General features: G+C 49.2%; 8 protein-coding genes across 8 annotated transcripts; 6 read left to right on the forward strand and 2 right to left on the reverse strand.

Moving 5' to 3' along the window:
• Nucleotides 1–54: 54 nt before the first annotated feature.
• On the forward strand, nt 55–1,247 carry TrAtP1_008033 (uncharacterized protein). The gene has a single exon (XM_014086470.2). It carries the CDS (start codon nt 370–372, stop codon nt 1,216–1,218), a length of 849 nt encoding a protein of 282 aa, XP_013941945.1. The 5' UTR covers nt 55–369; the 3' UTR covers nt 1,219–1,247.
• On the forward strand, nt 1,246–2,868 carry TrAtP1_008034 (uncharacterized protein). Its single transcript, XM_014086471.2, has one exon. The coding sequence runs from the start codon at nt 1,516–1,518 to the stop codon at nt 2,401–2,403; it is 888 nt and encodes a 295-aa protein (XP_013941946.1). The 5' UTR covers nt 1,246–1,515; the 3' UTR covers nt 2,404–2,868.
• A 17-nt stretch (nt 2,869–2,885) lies between these two features.
• Nucleotides 2,886–6,237, forward strand: TrAtP1_008035 (uncharacterized protein). Its single transcript, XM_014086472.2, has 2 exons — nt 2,886–3,091; nt 3,152–6,237. The coding sequence occupies exons 1-2, from the start codon at nt 3,081–3,083 to the stop codon at nt 5,514–5,516; spliced, it is 2,376 nt and encodes a 791-aa protein (XP_013941947.2). The 5' UTR covers nt 2,886–3,080; the 3' UTR covers nt 5,517–6,237.
• A 761-nt stretch (nt 6,238–6,998) lies between these two features.
• Nucleotides 6,999–8,738, forward strand: TrAtP1_008036 (uncharacterized protein; the record flags this gene model as incomplete). The annotated part of the gene is made up of 3 exons (XM_014086473.2): nt 6,999–7,112; nt 7,210–7,852; nt 7,936–8,738. 3 exons carry the CDS (start codon nt 6,999–7,001, stop codon nt 8,736–8,738), a joined length of 1,560 nt encoding a protein of 519 aa, XP_013941948.2.
• A 256-nt stretch (nt 8,739–8,994) lies between these two features.
• Nucleotides 8,995–9,609, forward strand: TrAtP1_008037 (uncharacterized protein; the record flags this gene model as incomplete). Its single annotated transcript, XM_066113761.1, has 2 exons — nt 8,995–9,369; nt 9,442–9,609. 2 exons carry the CDS (start codon nt 8,995–8,997, stop codon nt 9,607–9,609), a joined length of 543 nt encoding a protein of 180 aa, XP_065969849.1.
• A 655-nt stretch (nt 9,610–10,264) lies between these two features.
• TrAtP1_008038 (uncharacterized protein) lies at nt 10,265–13,707 on the forward strand (the record flags this gene model as incomplete). The annotated part of the gene is made up of 9 exons (XM_066113762.1): nt 10,265–10,332; nt 10,407–10,569; nt 10,747–10,914; nt 10,991–11,648; nt 11,713–12,608; nt 12,705–12,823; nt 12,875–12,954; nt 13,029–13,188; nt 13,272–13,707. 9 exons carry the CDS (start codon nt 10,265–10,267, stop codon nt 13,705–13,707), a joined length of 2,748 nt encoding a protein of 915 aa, XP_065969850.1.
• A 118-nt stretch (nt 13,708–13,825) lies between these two features.
• On the reverse strand, nt 13,826–14,698 carry TrAtP1_008039 (uncharacterized protein; the record flags this gene model as incomplete). The annotated part of the gene is made up of 2 exons (XM_014086474.2): nt 13,826–13,835; nt 13,896–14,698. 2 exons carry the CDS (start codon nt 14,696–14,698, stop codon nt 13,826–13,828), a joined length of 813 nt encoding a protein of 270 aa, XP_013941949.1.
• Nucleotides 14,699–15,686: 988 nt separating this feature from the next.
• Nucleotides 15,687–16,763, reverse strand: TrAtP1_008040 (uncharacterized protein; the record flags this gene model as incomplete). Its single annotated transcript, XM_066113763.1, has 1 exon — nt 15,687–16,763. The coding sequence occupies one exon, from the start codon at nt 16,761–16,763 to the stop codon at nt 15,687–15,689; it is 1,077 nt and encodes a 358-aa protein (XP_065969851.1).
• Nucleotides 16,764–17,186: the final 423 nt, after the last annotated feature.

Below are 17,186 nucleotides of genomic sequence, written 5' to 3' on the forward strand. Positions count from 1 at the left end.
ATATGAGGTGTAGCTAATAGTAACAATTTCATGATTGGGGGGGGGGGGGGGGGTTTTCTGTTCAATAACTGGACTGCCTGTTATAATGATCGATGATTTGATCATAACGGCTTAGCGTTAAGTTTGGTCCAATCGTCACCACAAGTACTCGCCCTCCCTTATTCCAGAACAGAATACCTACAAAGCGTCACGCCAAATCCTAAACCTCGGCCCGGATCACGTAACATCTCTGTTGTAGCACAACTTGGAACGAGCAAGACTCTGAGCTTAGTAGTATCTCGGGCGCCGCTACTGTGTTTTGATACATTGCAAGTAGCTTCTTTCGTCGGCCCCGTAAGAAAAAGAAAAGCACCAACAGTTCAACACATCATGTCTGCTACACTGATAGCCCTTCCTACGGTACAGCGTCTAAGCCCGCGCTGCATCAGGATCTTGGGCGGCAACCCAGGCAAATTCACTCTGCAGGGCACTAATACCTACTTGCTGGGCACTGGCCATTTTCGTATCTTGGTTGATACAGGAGAGGGCCGCCCAATCTGGATACAATCGCTCAAAGAAACGCTTTCCCATGAGAATGCGACGGTGAAGGCGGCAGTAATAACACACTGGCACCATGATCATACTGGGGGCATTGCAGATCTTGTGAAAGCATTCCCTGAAGTCAAGATTTACAAGAACAGTCCGGAAGCTGAGCAGTTGGCTATTCGAGATGGCGACAGCTTCACAACTGAGGGTGCAACCTTGACGGCTCATCACACTCCGGGTCACACAAAGGATCACATGGCGCTCACGCTTACCGAAGAAGATGCAATCTTTGCGGGCGATAATGTGCTTGGCCAGGGCACTGCCGTGTTTGAGGACTTGGCAACGTATCTTCAGAGCCTGAGTAAAATGAAGACGCTCTTTTCTGGGCGAGTCTACCCAGGCCATGGACCTGTGGTTGAGAATGGCGTGGAGAAAATCAACGAATACATAGAGCATCGCCGTCAACGGGAAGAAGAAGTTTTGCGAGCAATGATGGCAGGCAATGCTTCCGGTAGCAGTGAAACTTGGACGGCAATGGCTATAGTTAAAACGGTATACAAGGACGTGCGTGAAGATTTGCATCAGGCAGCCTGTGGCGGGGTTGTACAGATGCTGGCCAAACTGGAGCAAGAGGGAAGAGTCAAGCAGACCCAGGACGGATGGCAGCTGCAAGACACCAAGAGTTTGATGTGATAATAAGTCGGACAGGATGATATCAATACAATTCTTTCTTCATTTTCAGCAATTTGGCTTTGAATCGAAACTTTGTTTCCAAGATACAAGAAGCAAAACCTCGGCTGGCTGAATTAAGCTATACACGTGAGAGCGAGGACTCTAGTAAAAAAGTAGTAGTGCAAGCCCTAGGTACTCGGCAGGTTTGCATGGATTGTTTCCTACTATTTATCCAGTATTAATATGCAGCCGTATTCTGCAGAGATTATATCCCTAATATTGCGCTGGTAGCATCTGACTTGGCCTGTGACTCTCGCCATGTCGGCCGACTTCTGGGCCGGCTATCTCAGCGGAGTAGTTGGAATTGTGGTGGGCAATCCTCTGGACATTGAGAAGGTGCGCCAGCAAACTACAAGGCATGCCATCGGAAAGCTATATAGCCAGAGCTCTGTGGCCTTTATGAAAGGCACTGCCGCGCCAATTTTTGGCTATGGGGCTTTGAATGCGCTGCTCTTCGTGTCATACAACCGGTCGGAGGCAATGCTCAAGGACGCGGCCTCGACACGAGATGCCGGATGGGTTACTTGGACAGCGGGAGCAATGGGTGGCCTTGCTGTATGGGTTGTCAGCGCTCCAACAGAGTTAATCAAGTGCCGAGCGCAGATGTCAACCCCTGCCACATCCAGCTGGACGATATTCAAGCAGATACTGCGTACCGACGGTGTAAAGGGCCTCTACCATGGCGGGGTCGTCACGGCGCTGCGGGACAGCATCGGCTATGGCTTTTATTTTTGGACATATGAATTGGCTCATCGCTATTGGCCTGCTGCAGCAGCTGCAGGGCGCGATGACAACACTTCTGGGCGGCGAGAGACATCAAAGGTGTTGTTGTGTGGTGGCATTGCAGGGATTGCCACTTGGGCCAGCGTTTTCCCCCTCGACGTCATCAAGTCGCGGCTTCAGACACAGCAGTATCCTGCATCAGTTCTTGCGTATCGCGGTATCGCAAGTAAGAAGAGAGGCGGAGCATGGCACATTGCTAAAGACACTTATAGAGAAGGTGGGATTCGTCCCTTCTTCCGAGGTCTGTCCATCTGCAGTGTGAGGGCATTTCTCGTCAATGCCATTCAGTGGGCGGTATATGAATGGATTATGAGTGAAATGAGCATGGGCAATGGACATGCACGACTATTGTCAGAGGCTTGATGAAATCTGTTTTGTCTGCATCTCACGGTCGCACATTCGCCTGTATACCGATTCCAAGCTCCGATGCACTGGCTACTAGTCTACCTTAAGCTTCAGCATTCAGGTAGCTCCGGAGCTTCATGTACATAGGCAACTTCCGGGCCTCTGTTTTCTAATTCTTGGGCGCTGCACCTTGGACATATATGTATATTTCCACACTTATCTACCTAGGTACCTAGATATATAGATTCGTATATGCTTCGCAGGTAAATACTTCATTTTGTACCAAATTGCAACCATGCGCTTTGTAATCTCGATTCTATTACGTATCACCTTCAAAAATATCTTGAGGACATTCAAAATAGAACATGCACCAGCACAAGGGGGATGGCCCAAAACAGACTCTAGCATTTTACCAATACTATAACCATCCTACCAGTATATGTAATTTTCCAAAAGAATTGAAAACATTGCCAACAGGTGGAATTATTAACAGCCTCACACGTTGGCATACCGCAGTTTACGAGTATTTTGTATTTACCTAATCACGTGAGGACGCGTCCTGGTTTCGCGCGTTAGCTGCGGCTTCTCAAGAAGGAACGCGCTGTCCCATTCATATCGTGCATGTTGCATCGACAATCAGAATCACCATCGTTTTTTTTTAGCCAGCAAGCGCGTGATCATTGTGCTATTTCGCCATGAAAGTAATGTAAGTGACTCTGGACCAAGTTTGGTGGGCTAAGGATGAATCTATATTTACATTTTGCAGTGCACCATCCCACCAAACGCTGAAGGACAAAAACCCCAGCAGGTCGAACCATCAAGCTTCAAAATCTCAGAATCTTGATACGCTTCGTAAGCCATTCAAATGCCCTGCACCGGCGAATGCAGCATCCACGTCAGACCGGCCTGTCCGGAAAAAGAGGAAAGTAGACTACAGAGGAGCCGATGAAAATGAAGGAGCAAACATCGACACGTCATACGACGGCAATGGCCTTCAAACGCCTTCACTGCCAAAGTTTCCAGTCTTTCAAGTGAAAGATAAAAATGTTGTCTTTCGAAAAGCTTTCTCTATTCCTCTAAAAGACAAAACTCAGGGCGACTATGGTTCATCAAGGCCTCCGCCGACTCTCGGGCTCCGACGTGGAGCCGTATTTGTCCCTAGGCCTCTGCATGACCCATCCGGCGAATTTGCGATTGTTCTTTACGATCCGACAGTTGATTCGAAGCCTGATATAATCCAGGAAAACGTGGTACCAAAGGAGGTGGAACCCTCGAAGCTTGATGCCCCGATTGTGCATAAAAGCCTGGCTGAGATTCTCGGAATTCAGAAACAAGTGGAAACAGATCATCCCAAAGTTCCAGTTGTGATTGACCCCAAGATTGCGAAATGCCTTCGCCCACATCAAATTGAAGGAGTCAAGTTCATGTACAAATGTGTCACAGGGCTCGTCGATGAGAAGGCTCAGGGATGCATTATGGCTGACGAGATGGGGCTGGGAAAAACGCTCCAGTGCATTACTCTCATGTGGACATTGTTAAAGCAATCTCCTAGTGCCGGAAAATCCACCATCCAGAAAGCTATCGTTGTGTGCCCAGCAAGTTTGGTAAAAAATTGGGCAAATGAGTTGACAAAATGGCTTGGTCCTAACGCTATCAATCCATTTGCCATTGATGGGAAAGCGCCAAAGGAAGAGTTGAAACGCCAGCTTCGTCAGTGGGCAATTGCTTCTGGCCGATCCGTCACACGACCAGTTATTATTGTCTCGTATGAGACTCTTCGGCTTAACGTTGAAGAGCTCAAGCACACTAAGATTGGCCTTCTATTTTGTGATGAGGGGCATCGTTTAAAAAACGCCGACAGCAACACATTTAATGCTTTGAACGACCTTAAGGTATCTAGACGAGTTATTCTCACTGGCACGCCGATCCAAAACGACCTTACGGAATACTTTGCTTTGACCAGTTTTGCCAACCCAGACCTTCTCGGGTCGCGATTGGAGTTTCGGAAACGATTTGAAATACCCATCTTGCGTGGGCGAGATGCCGACGCGTCAGAACAGGATCGCCGACGCGGGGACGAATGCACATCCGAGTTACTTGGTGTTGTCAACAAATTCCTCATTCGACGAACAAACGACATTCTTTCCAAGTATCTCCCGGTCAAATACGAACATGTAGTCTTTTGCAACCTGGCTCCGTTCCAGCTCGATCTCTATAATTATTTTATCACGAGTCCAGACATCCAAGCTCTTTTGCGCGGCAAGGGCAGCCAGCCTCTCAAAGCCATCAACATCCTCAAAAAACTCTGCAACCATCCTGACCTCCTAAACCTTGCAGATGACTTGCCCGGCTCGGAGAAATGCTTTCCAGGCGACTATGTCCCTAAAGAAAGTCGGGGGAGGGACCGAGACATCAAACCCTGGTATTCGGGCAAGATGCAAGTTCTCGATCGAATGCTGGCCAAGATTCGAGAAGACACAAACGACAAGATTGTGCTCATCAGCAATTACACGTCTACACTAGATCTCTTCGAACGTCTCTGCAGAGATCGCCAGTATGGATGTCTACGGCTTGACGGAACAATGAACGTGAACAAACGGCAAAAACTAGTTGATCGTTTCAATGATCCAAACGGAGATGAGTTCATCTTCTTGTTGAGCAGCAAGGCAGGTGGCTGTGGCATAAACCTCATTGGCGCAAACCGTCTCGTCCTCTTTGATCCGGATTGGAACCCCGCGGCCGACCAACAAGCTTTGGCACGAGTTTGGCGAGATGGTCAGAAGAAAGATTGCTTCGTTTACCGCTTCATTGCCACGGGCACTATTGAAGAGAAGATCTTTCAACGGCAATCCCACAAGCAAAGTTTATCTTCGTGCGTGGTGGACTCTGCTGAGGATGTAGAGCGCCACTTCTCTCTCGACAGCCTTCGAGAGCTCTTTCAATATCGGCCTGATACAACTAGCGACACTCACGATACATTTAAGTGCAAAAGGTGCAAGTCCGATGGCCGACAATTCATCAAGGCGCCTGCTATGTTGTATGGCGATACAAGCACTTGGAATCATTTTGTCAACTCTCAGCTGCAGCCAATACAGGATCTGTTGCTGAGACAGGAGTATGCGGGGGAGTGAAGTGTCAGCCGTGTTCCAGTATATATCACATTAGACCTGCTTTTGCTAGATTTTGTAGCCATTCAGTTTTACAAGAGCACGCTCATATACCTATATGTGTATATACTACGTACTATTATGGCTGCTAATGTCACGCATTTATTGAAATTCTTCATCTACTACCAGGTACCTACCTATATATACATATATACCTTACCTCAGCAGGCAGTGTAGCTTAGTACTGATCTCTACTAGCCGGGGTAGTACGGTTATTGCTTCTCCGTATTTCGCACCTCGCTGGAATTAAGATAAAGTAGGTGCGGAGCCAGGACCTCCTCGCGCTGCCAAAGCCTCCGGTAATGGCGCTAGGGACCGAGCTCCGCCTTTAACGCCATTTCGGGTTCCGAGAACTATTACCGAGAAGTTCGCAAAAACGAGCTCAGAGGCCGGCGACCGATGCTTCCGCTGTCTCGTGCCGAGGCTTCAGCCGCAAGGCTACGTCTTTGCGCAATGTAATAGATGTTTGCTTGGTCCGCGAAACTGAGAAGAACCGCGATGCAGCAGTCGTTGCTTGAGCCTTGCCTGGCTATGCTTGCATGTAGCCACTGAAAAATCTGCCGATTCATCCAGCCACCTAGTTGACGTAACAATTGGCGCCCATGCGATGCAAGAAGCTTGCATCTGCGACGTCACATGTCTTGGGCGTGGTTTCGGAGGCATCACGCCCGGCAGCTACGGCGGCATGCAGGTTGGCTCTAATGGTGGTGTACTTACACGCTTACATGTTTAGCGCTGCAACACCAATAGCTCGTTAAAACACGCAGCCTCTGTGTGCTATTTGTGTGTGCGGTAAAAGCACAGAAAATCATCCACTGATTATGTATACATAGGTAGGTATGTAAGCTTTCAATAGCATTTGTCTACCCGTGTTTACAACCTCAAGGCTGTCTATCTCTACCTACCTACCTCCTTCAGCAGTTGCCAAGTGGGCTTGCAATATTAGGGATCAGCAAGATTCGCCCTGCTACATGCTAACGCGAATACTGTAACACCAGCTCATGTATGGGGTAATAAAGTCTGCACGGGCAGAAAAGAAAAAAAAATCACCTACCCCCCGGTGCAGGCCAAGCTCGGCTGGAGGAGGGGAGGTTTAGCTCGGCACAAGCGACAACGCGGGCCAAGGGATTGCTTTTACACGGCCTGTGAGTGGCCAGCGAGGGTAGGGCCATGCCAGCTCTAAGACGCACATTCTGTCATTGCCCTGCTATCCCGGCTGAGGGTCCCATCTTTTCTTTCGCAGAGGCCAAACGACTGGCCGCAGCACGAGCCGAAAAACACCTCTCCCCACCCAGGCAAATTCCGCTCTCCACTCTGGTGTCTTTATAACATTCCCCCCTCCAAGGCATTTTCTGGTTTTGACGACAGATTTCTGCTGCTCGCCAGCATCCACGCTTTTCTGATTGACTGCAGTCTATAGACTCCTCAATTGGCCGAGTCTGCATCATGCTTGCTTCCAGACAGGTTCTGGGCAGTATTGCTCGGAGCCGCGCCGCCGGTGGCGCGGCCAGCAGTGTTCGCCGTCTGGCTACCGTCTCTGATTCTGCCCTCGACAGAAAGGTCATTGGACTCCCCATGTCCTCTGGAGAGCCTCTCTGAGCCTCTCTGGAGTTTTGTAGCTTGGGACTTACCATGCTGACTTGCCTCGTGCTCACAGGTCCGCCAGAACAACTGGGAGGAGAACAACTTCATCAACTACAAGAAGATGTCCGAAAACCTCTCCATCGTCCGTGCCCGCCTCAACCGACCTTTGACTTATGCCGAAAAGATTCTCTACTCTCACTTGGACGACCCTCATGGTCAGGACATTGAGAGAGGCAAGTCTTACCTCAAGCTGCGCCCTGATCGCGTTGCTTGCCAGGATGCTACTGCCCAGATGGCTATCTTGCAGTTCATGTCCGCTGGCATGGATGCCGTTGCCAACCCCACCACCGTCCACTGTGACCATCTGATTGAGGCCCAAGTTGGTGGTGCCAAGGATCTTGAGCGAGCCGTTGGCATCAACAAGGAGGTTTACGATTTCCTGTCTTCTGCTTGTGCCAAGTACAACATCGGTTTCTGGCGCCCTGGCTCTGGTATCATCCACCAGATTCTGCTTGAGAACTATGCTTTCCCCGGTGGTCTTCTTATTGGTACTGATTCACACACTCCCAACGGTGGTGGTCTTGGTATGGCTGCTATCGGTGTGGGTGGTGCTGACGCTGTTGACGTCATGGCCAACCTGCCTTGGGAGCTGAAGGCTCCTAATGTCCTCGGTGTTAAGCTGACTGGCCAGCTGTCGGGATGGACTTCGCCAAAGGGTGAGTTATGATCATGAGGATTTTGCAAAAACATATTTTCCTGAATTTATGGGCCTTTGTTTGCTGACACGATAATCCCATAGACATCATTCTCAAGGTCGCTGATATCTTGACTGTCAAGGGTGGTACTGGCTCTATTGTTGAGTACCACGGCCCCGGTGTCGAGGGCATCTCAGCCACTGGCATGGGTACGATCTGCAACATGGGTGCCGAGATTGGTGCCACCACCTCCCTGTTCCCTTTCAACGATCGCATGTACGACTACCTTGCCGCTACCAAGCGCAAGGATATCGGAGACTTCGCCCGCGCCTATGCTACCGAGCTTCGCGAGGATCAGGGCGCCGAGTACGATCAGCTTATCGAGATCAACCTATCTGAACTTGAGCCTCACATCAACGGCCCATTCACCCCTGATCTGGCCACTCCCATTTCCAAGTTCAGCCAGGCTGTCAAGGACAACAACTGGCCTGAAGAGCTCAAGGTTGGTCTGATTGGCTCTTGCACCAACTCATCCTACGAAGACATGTCCCGCGCCGCTTCTATCGCTCGTGATGCTCTCGATCACGGCTTGAAGGCCAAGGCCGTTTTCACCGTTACTCCTGGCTCTGAGCAGATCCGCGCCACTATTGAGCGCGATGGCCAGCTCCAGACCTTTGAGGAATTTGGCGGCCTTGTCCTTGCCAATGCTTGCGGTCCTTGTATTGGTCAGTGGGATCGTCGGGATGTGAAGAAGGGCGAAGCCAACTCCATTCTCTCTTCATACAACCGAAACTTTACCGGACGTAACGACGGCAACCCTGCCACTCACTCTTTCGTCACCTCCCCCGACTTGGTTGTCGCTCTCTCCATTGCAGGCTCTCTGCACTTTAACCCCCCTTACCGATAAGCTTGTCGGCAAGGATGGCAAGGAGTTCATGCTCAAGCCCCCCACTGGCGACGGTCTCCCTGCCAAGGGCTATGACGCGGGCCGGGACACCTACCAGGCCCCGCCCAAGGAGCGTGCTTCCGTTACCGTGCAGGTCAGCCCCACTTCTGATCGTCTTCAGGTCCTGGAGCCCTTCCAGCCCTGGGATGGCAAGGATGCCAAGGACGTGCCTATCCTGATCAAGGCCAAGGGCAAGACCACCACTGACCACATCTCCATGGCTGGTCCCTGGCTGAAGTACCGTGGCCATCTTGATAACATCTCCAACAACATGTTGATTGGTGCTATTAACGAGGCCAACGATGAGGCCAACAAGATCAAGAACTTCACCACCGGCGACTGGGATGCTGTTCCCGCAGTTGCCCGCGACTACAAGAAGAAGGGTATCAAGTGGGTTGTCGTTGGTGACTGGAACTACGGCGAGGGTAGCTCTCGTGAGCATGCCGCTCTGGAGCCTCGTCACCTGGGTGGCCTGGCCATTATCACCCGAAGCTTCGCTCGTATCCACGAGACCAACTTGAAGAAGCAGGGCATGCTTCCCCTGACCTTTGCTGACCCCGCTGACTATGACAAGATCAAGCCTGAGGACAAGGTAAGCTTCCGATCCCTCTTTCATAACGAGTTTTTCTGTAAATCAAACTGTGAGTACTAATAAGATAAATAGGTTGATATTCCCTGCACTGAGCTCGCCGTTGGAAAGCCTCTCATCATGACTGTTCACCCCAAGGACGGCAAGCCTTTCGAAGTCAAGCTGCAGCAGACTTTCAACGAGGCGCAGATTGAGTGGTTCAAGAACGGAAGCGCCCTGAACACCATGGCCAAGAAGAACTAGAAAGCGAAAGAGCTTTGAACAACATAATAATGAACATGGCACTGGTGTTCAAAAGTCCATGATCTCATGACAAGCCAAGAAGCGAGAGAGAAGCGGTTGAAAGAGGATCGAGCTCCGATGCGTTGGGAGTCATTGTATGCATTTAAGTCTACCGTGTATGTAACTTTTGGTGACCACATCTAGTATATATAACAAGGAATAATACAAAAAAAAATTGTTAAATCCAAGGCACTGCTACCTATTATCTATATGCTCTCAGCTACCGTATCTATATTTTTGCAGTCTTAATGGAGAGGTAGCTGGTGCAGCAATACGTGAAATGCAATTTAGATGGACCGTGCTGTAATTAAATGATTTATGAAGTGTCATTACAGTATCCGTATCGTGCACCTTGATTTCGTCAAATTCACCTTACCTAATTCCGTCATGCATCTGCGGAGTTCGACCTAGCTGCACTGTACTATAGCACCCCTCTAAGCTTGTTTTGGTCTCCCGCCTTCGAGCTACCTACCTGCAACATGCACATACACGCAATGGCCCAGATTGATCCTATGCATCTCTGAATTCAGCTCTCGACCGCCATCCGCTGCCTCGTCCATAGCGCCGATTATCGCTCGCCATCTCCTGCTGATTCAAGCATGAAACGCCTAGAAAGATGGATACAAATATTCAGCGGGCGCTGAATGACAAGCTATATGATAAGCGTAAAGTTGGGGCACTCGAGTATGGCACAGGTCCTGCCCAACTGTTGATGCACTGCTCCCATATATGTCGCTTACTCTGGTTACATACTCTAGACTTGAGAAGATAATACGAGACCTTGTTGCTTCCGGATCGTTCGAGCGCATTAAAGATATCCTTGACCAATTGTGTAATGAATATGCTTATGCGGTTCATCAACCACATGCTCGAAACGGAGGCTTGATTGGCCTGGCCGCAGCAGCGATCGCGCTTGGCACGGTATGTCCAGCTTTTTTGTGCCAGTTCTGTGCTAGCCGCACGAGGATACATTGACTGTTTGATTTTCAGTCTTGCCTGTTCTTTTGCGTGCCAAATGTGCCGTCCTCTACTCGACCTGAGCTTTGCACTGGTCAAGATTTTGATGCTTGGTGGTGCCGCTGCTGACCTTCTTTACAGGCACTTCCTGACTATCTTGTAAACATTGTTCCTCCTGTACTTGCCTGCTTCACTGATCAGGATGCGAGAGTCCGATACTATGCATGCGAGGCGATGTACAATATAGCCAAGGTAGCTAAGGGCGAGATATTGACTTATTTTAACAGTATATTCGATCAGCTATGTAAAGTATGCTTCTTCGCTGCCTTTCCAAAAACAAAAGGAAGCTTGAGAATGACTGGTTAACCGATGGGCTACCTTATAGCTTGGAGCGGATTCAGAATTGTCTGTCAAAAACGGAGCCGAGTTACTGGATCGGCTTATAAAGGATATTGTATCCGAGTCTGCTGCGTCCTACATTTCAGTCTTGGAAACTTCTTCGAGCGTCGGAGATAATACAGCTACGGATGAGCATCAGCAAAACTTACCGACGGCTTTTTCATTACAGCGCTTTATCCCACTACTCAAAGAACGAATTCACGTCATCAACCCTTTCACTCGACAGTTTCTCGTTGGCTGGATTACACTTCTAGACTCAATCCCAGATCTAGAGTTGGTAACTTATCTCCCGGAATTTCTTGGCGGGATCCTCAAATTCCTGAGCGATCAAAATGTCGATGTTCGTGTGGCTACACAAACTTGCCTTGACAAGTTTCTCAACGAAATTAAGAGAATCTCCCAAGTCAAAAGAGGACTGGTTGAGAACAAGAGATTCAAAGAAGGCGGTAAAAGAAAGCGTCAGGAATCTATGGATAGCGCGGGCGGTCGCCCTCAACTGGATGAAGGAGATGAGCTGGACTCTGATGCTCTAAATGACGATGATGAGGACAGCCTGGAAGAGGACTGGATCCCTGGCCAGGATGTGGAAATCAACTACAAAGAAATTCTGGATATTCTTACAGCTACTCTTGATTCTCCCTTGGGTTTGTTTCCTCCCTCCTGATCCCTATCCTTCCCATATTGTGATATATGCTGACAATGATCAAGAGGAGGACTGCCTACTCGAATCGCTCAGATGGATTGTTGAGTTTCTCGATATCTGCCCTGAAGAAGTGCTGCCTTTCACACCCAAGATCTTGGCTCATATGCTCCCAGCAATGGCCAGTACCAAGGAGACTATTCGCCTTGCGGCGACTAGAGTCAACACTTGTCTCATGGACTATGTTGTATCTTTGTCAGATGAATCCGATGTCAATGCAACGCAGGCAGCAGCTTCGAACGTTCGGCTATCTTTGTCACAAGAAAAGCAGGATAGCAGCAGCGTCGGTCGAACATCGCTATCGAATTCCAGGGATATTGAAATCCGTAGCTCAACGCCGGGAAGTGGCCGGGTGTCTTCCACTGCAGTCGCCACGTCTGATGCAAACCAAATCCAAACCAACCTCGACTATACCGCTGCTGTTAATTCGCTTACCTTGCTTTTCTTGAACGACCACGAAGCTACACGTGTAGCTGCCCTAACTTGGCTCATCATGCTGCACAGAAAGGCCCCGCGCAAGGTATTGGCCTTCAACGACGGCACCTTCCCAGCACTTCTGAAGACCCTCTCAGACCCTTCAGATGCTGTTGTCACTAGAGATTTACAATTGCTGTCTCAAATTTCTCGCAATAGTGAAGACGATTACTTCGCTAGCTTCATGGTTAACTTACTGCAGCTATTTTCCACAGACCGTAAATTATTGGAAACTCGGGGGAATCTTATCATTCGGCAGCTCTGCATCAGCCTCAGCCCAGAGCGCATATACCGAACGCTAGCCGATTGCATCGAAAAGGAAGAAGATGTTGAATTTGCTAGCATAATGGTGCAGAATCTCAATAACAACTTGATCACTGCACCTCAATTAGCAGAAGTCCGCAAGCGGCTGAGAAACTTAGAAACAAAGGTATGAAAGCTTTGTCGACCGTCAATTTCCTCCTTGTCTCTCCTTTGTATTACAGCCTTCATATGAATGAATAGCACCAACTGACCAAATATACAGGATGGTCAGACTTTATTTGTGGCTCTATTCCGGTCATGGTGCTACAACGCAGTTGCAACATTCTCTCTGTGCCTCCTTTCCCAGGCTTATGAGCAGGCATACAATCTGTTACAAATATTGTGAGATCTCTTGACGGAACCCCTATGGACTAGGCACTTACACTTGAATAGTGGAGAATTAGACATGACAGTCAACATGCTGATCCAAGTCGACAAGCTTGTTCAGCTCATTGAATCGCCCGTCTTCACATGCAAGTCTTTCCCCTAGTCCAAGTTTATTAAGGGTTGAGTAAACAATTTTCCCGCTAACGAGAGAAAAAAATAGATCTGCGTCTGCAACTACTAGAGCCTGAGAAATACCCGTTCCTCTACAAATGCATGTATGGGATTCTCATGCTTTTGCCGCAGTCATCTGCGTTTGCTGCATTGAAAAATCGACTCAACAGTGTCAGCTCAATAGGGTACCTGCAAATTGCCCCACGAAGGTACGACTGATGCATACATATTCTAGATATTCGAGGAAATCTCTAAAAGTGTCATTCATAACTAATAAGAATAATGAGTACAGTGTAGCAGGTGCTCCGACGTCGTCAAACTATGACCGACCAAACAGACTGAAGGGGCGAGAAGAAGGAGCAATACGATGGGTTGAACTTCTGGAAAAATTTCGCAGCGTTCAAGAGAGGGCAAGAAGAAGTCAACGACATAGTGTTGACATTGAAGACACGTTCTCGGTTGGGGTCAGCGAATTCCGCATAGGAGAAGCATCACCGGAGGGTAAAAACAGAGACAACACTCGAGCAGGGCCTTCTGGGCCGCCTGTGCCAACGAAAGACCAGGCTCCGGTAATATCCCCTCCACCTGTCAAAAAATCAGGACTTGGAAGGCAATTTGGGAGATTAGGGGGGCGCCGTGTCAGGCAAGTCCCGTCGAAACCAGTAGATACCACGAGGATAGTTTGTAAAGAGAATGAAAGGAGGTGTGGCAGCGATTTTTTTCGATAGCGAAGCAAATGACTTTTGAGCCATTATTCAATTATGAGAATCCAGTCCACATTTTAGGTGTTCATAGGTAGGAAACGCTACCAGCTTCCACGACCACGTCGTCATATCGTAAAGAATGTCATGAATTGCTGGTGGCTGCGTTAGCTTATGAATAGTTCAATGACATTGGATATGGCTACTGGACTTACTCTTGCGAAAGAGCAGCAATGTGCTCACTAAGCTCCTTCATGTGAAACACCAGAGCATGGTATCGCTGCTCCAAGTCAATCACATCTCCAATGGTTAAATAAGGCGTCACGACGGATGCACCAAGAGCCGCAACGCGGTCATGGAGATCGGGCAGCTGCGCAGACACGGTCTTTATCCTTCGCTGCACATCCAGGTTTTGCTTGGCCAAATCCGACGGCGGCTTATAGCATTCGCCCTGCAACGTATGGAGCAACTCCTCCGTTGCCTCGGCCTCTCGCTGAATGTGGCGCTCAAAGGCATCAACTCGGGCCGCCGTCTGCTCGGCTCCGTAAATCGTGCCCTGGAGGCGAAGCATCAGGCTGCCCAGGTGGTCGGGATCAGGGCTGGCGGTGGCAGCCTCAGAGGCCACTGTGGTGAGGGCATCCAGAGCGCTGGCGCCATCTTTAGGCAGGCTGTGCTCTATCGCGTCGAGCAAATGGCCTTTTGTAAGAGCGCTGCCGGTGGGAGAAGTGGCCGCCTCGGCCTTGTTTTGAGCGGCGGTCAGGCCCTGCAGAGCTGCCGCATCGACCCGGGCAAGAAGACGGCGCTGGTCGTCGGCCGCCTCGTTCAAGGACACAAGAGCAAGAAGCGCCTTGAGCGTGTCCTGGTTTCGCTCAAAGGGCGGCAATGAAGTTTTCCAGGCCGGCGACTTGGACGCAAGCCAGGCATCGACGTATGACCAGTCGCGGGCAGTAGAGGCGGCAATGCGGGCAACGGATGGCGAGAAAATGGCTGCGGAGTTGTCAGCCAGCCTATGTGCCATGGCCTTGCTGTTTTCCTTCAACGTTTCGTGTCTCTCTTTGTTTTCTCCCCTTTTCCACCGAGCACTGCGTCAATTGTAACAAGAGATGCAGAGGGAGAGCCTCAATGCCCACTGACAGTGACATGCAGCTTACACTACATCATAGGTGCTTCCGTGCATGTGTAAGATCACACAGCACACACATATTACCATAAACATAGGCTAATATTATATTCACTATTTCAGTAAAGAGACTCTATCAACAATATTATCAACTATCAGTTTATGCAGTGACTATATCCCAAAAATGAACACATGGTAGCGTATGCGATGCTGTTAATCCGTACTAGTTTTAGCCTTGGCCCATTTATCCGCAATCATCTTCATAACGTCCTTTTGCTGGCTGTCGGGGTTCTCGTTTCGAACAATCTTCATTTGCTCTTTGACAAACAGCTGGTAGTCGCTCAATTTACCAGCGGTCGAGGCTTGCCGCGGTGCTGGTTTTGTCTGTTCAAGTGCAGCTTTGCAACTACCACATCGATGCCTCTTGAGATCGATGCTCTTGGAGTGGCGCTTGTACTCACAACCGCATGCCGTGCAAGTCCATACGTATTTGAAGTCGATCTCATACGTATGTTTGGTGGTAACCTTGATGCCCTGTGAGCCAAACAGCTTGGAGCACTTTGCGGCCCAGACCTTGAACTCTTTCCCATGAGGGTTGTCTTTGATGCCATTGATCATGAAATTGGCCAAATGGCAAAATTCATGCGCTATGACATTGAATAAGCGCTGCTCGTCGTCAATAACCTTCTCGGCAAGCTCAATCGATGAATGGTGTCGATACTGTTTCACCTCCACGCTGACGCCGTCCTTGATTTGCTTCGAGCTCACCGTCTCTCGCTTCCAGCTTGCCCGACCGGCTGTTGTCTTGAGAGTCTTGCTCCACACAATCTTGACTCCTCCCGTTGATTCGGTCAGTTCTCCAATCTTGCCATCTGTGATTCGGGAGTCAAGCTGCTGGAGAAAGTCCGTCGCGAGCTGGTCTTTTTTTCGCATCAAAAGACTTCTTGTACTGTTTTTTGGGAGAGCTCGTTTTTGAAACACTCGACTGGGTATCGGTAACTTTACGCGGCATTTGCGGCTCATGCAGGTCATCATCATCATCAGACTTCAGATCTTCAGCAATGTCGAAGTCTAGCTCTCGTAGAATCTTGATATGAGACTCGTCAGGTAGTATCGGGTCCTTTTGTTTGTATGTCCTAGGAGAGGCGGCAGGAAGATTTCGTAGTCTATCTCTTCCTAGTGATTCTTCAAGATCCAGCTGAAGGTGTGAGAAGGGATGGATTATATCTCGACGATCTTTGTTCTCAGAAAGTTCCCCCTGAGAGTCCAATCCCACTGTCTGAAGACGGCGCAGACGCCGATTACGAGGGTGTCGTGTCAACGGCTCTTCATCACTGTCAGATAACCCTTCGTTTGTGAGAGACCGAGATTGAGACCGAGATAATCTCAGCGCAGAATCAAGAGAGTTCAAGAATGGAGTTTTTGATGCAGCTTTGTTGGTGAATAGGGATTCGTCAGACAGCTCCAAGGACCCTCGAGAACCTCTTACTGGTTTTGTTGACTCCTTTCTCGAAGCTGGGCAGTCACTGTTCTTTTCCTTAAGACGTGACTGGAGGCCATGTTCACTCTTTCTAGGTTTCTGAGGGTTCATAAGGCTGCCTCTGCTCCGAGGCGTTGTCCCCTCGTCAATGACACCATCATCGGCGTGATCTAGAGACAGCTCCCATGTCTTTCGTATCTCCTTTCCAGTAAAGGTTGGGGTGGCACGTTTGGGCCTTGTGTCTTCTGAGTCTGATATCAAGTCGATGACTTCTATTTTGGACGATTTTATGTCTGCATCTTTACGTCGCTCTCTCGACTTAATGGTGGTTGTACGGCTCTTCTCAAGGCTGGGTGCTGTTAATCTTGGGTGCGAGTATTTGGGCTGCGGGCGATTTGGAGAGCGGGTTAGCAGAGTGTTTAATGTCGGTAGCTCATCATCGTCGCTGTTAAAACAAAAATCAGCAGCTCGCGTAAGAGCCATATCCAAAATAAAATATTGCAATGAGAATATAACTTTGGGCTGCTTTCATTGCAGTGACATGATGGCGTTTGTTTACTTCAGTCCAAATCGGCAACCGGATGCCGAGCAACTGCTGCTAGCGGCGTCCTAGCCACTGGTTCAAATAAAGTGGAGCGTGACATGTGCCTGAAGACCACACGTGCCAACGCCAACACCAGAGATAGGCGCTGAACAGAGAGAAATTGATAATTTTTACCTAAATGCGCTTGAATGGACACAGAGTGATTCTAGAACGCTTGAAAAAAAGCCGCATTTTGCTAGACCTTACTGGTATTTTGTTCATTCCATTTTTCTTCTTCGGTGTACCATTACAGCAAGTACAAAGTACTTCAGGAACTATCTCATATCGCCCCCACATGATTGGCCCCGTGCACGTCGAGTTCC

Source organism: Trichoderma atroviride, chromosome 4 (genome assembly GCF_020647795.1).
Source record: "Trichoderma atroviride chromosome 4, complete sequence".
Taxonomy (NCBI): Eukaryota; Fungi; Ascomycota; class Sordariomycetes; order Hypocreales; family Hypocreaceae; genus Trichoderma; species Trichoderma atroviride.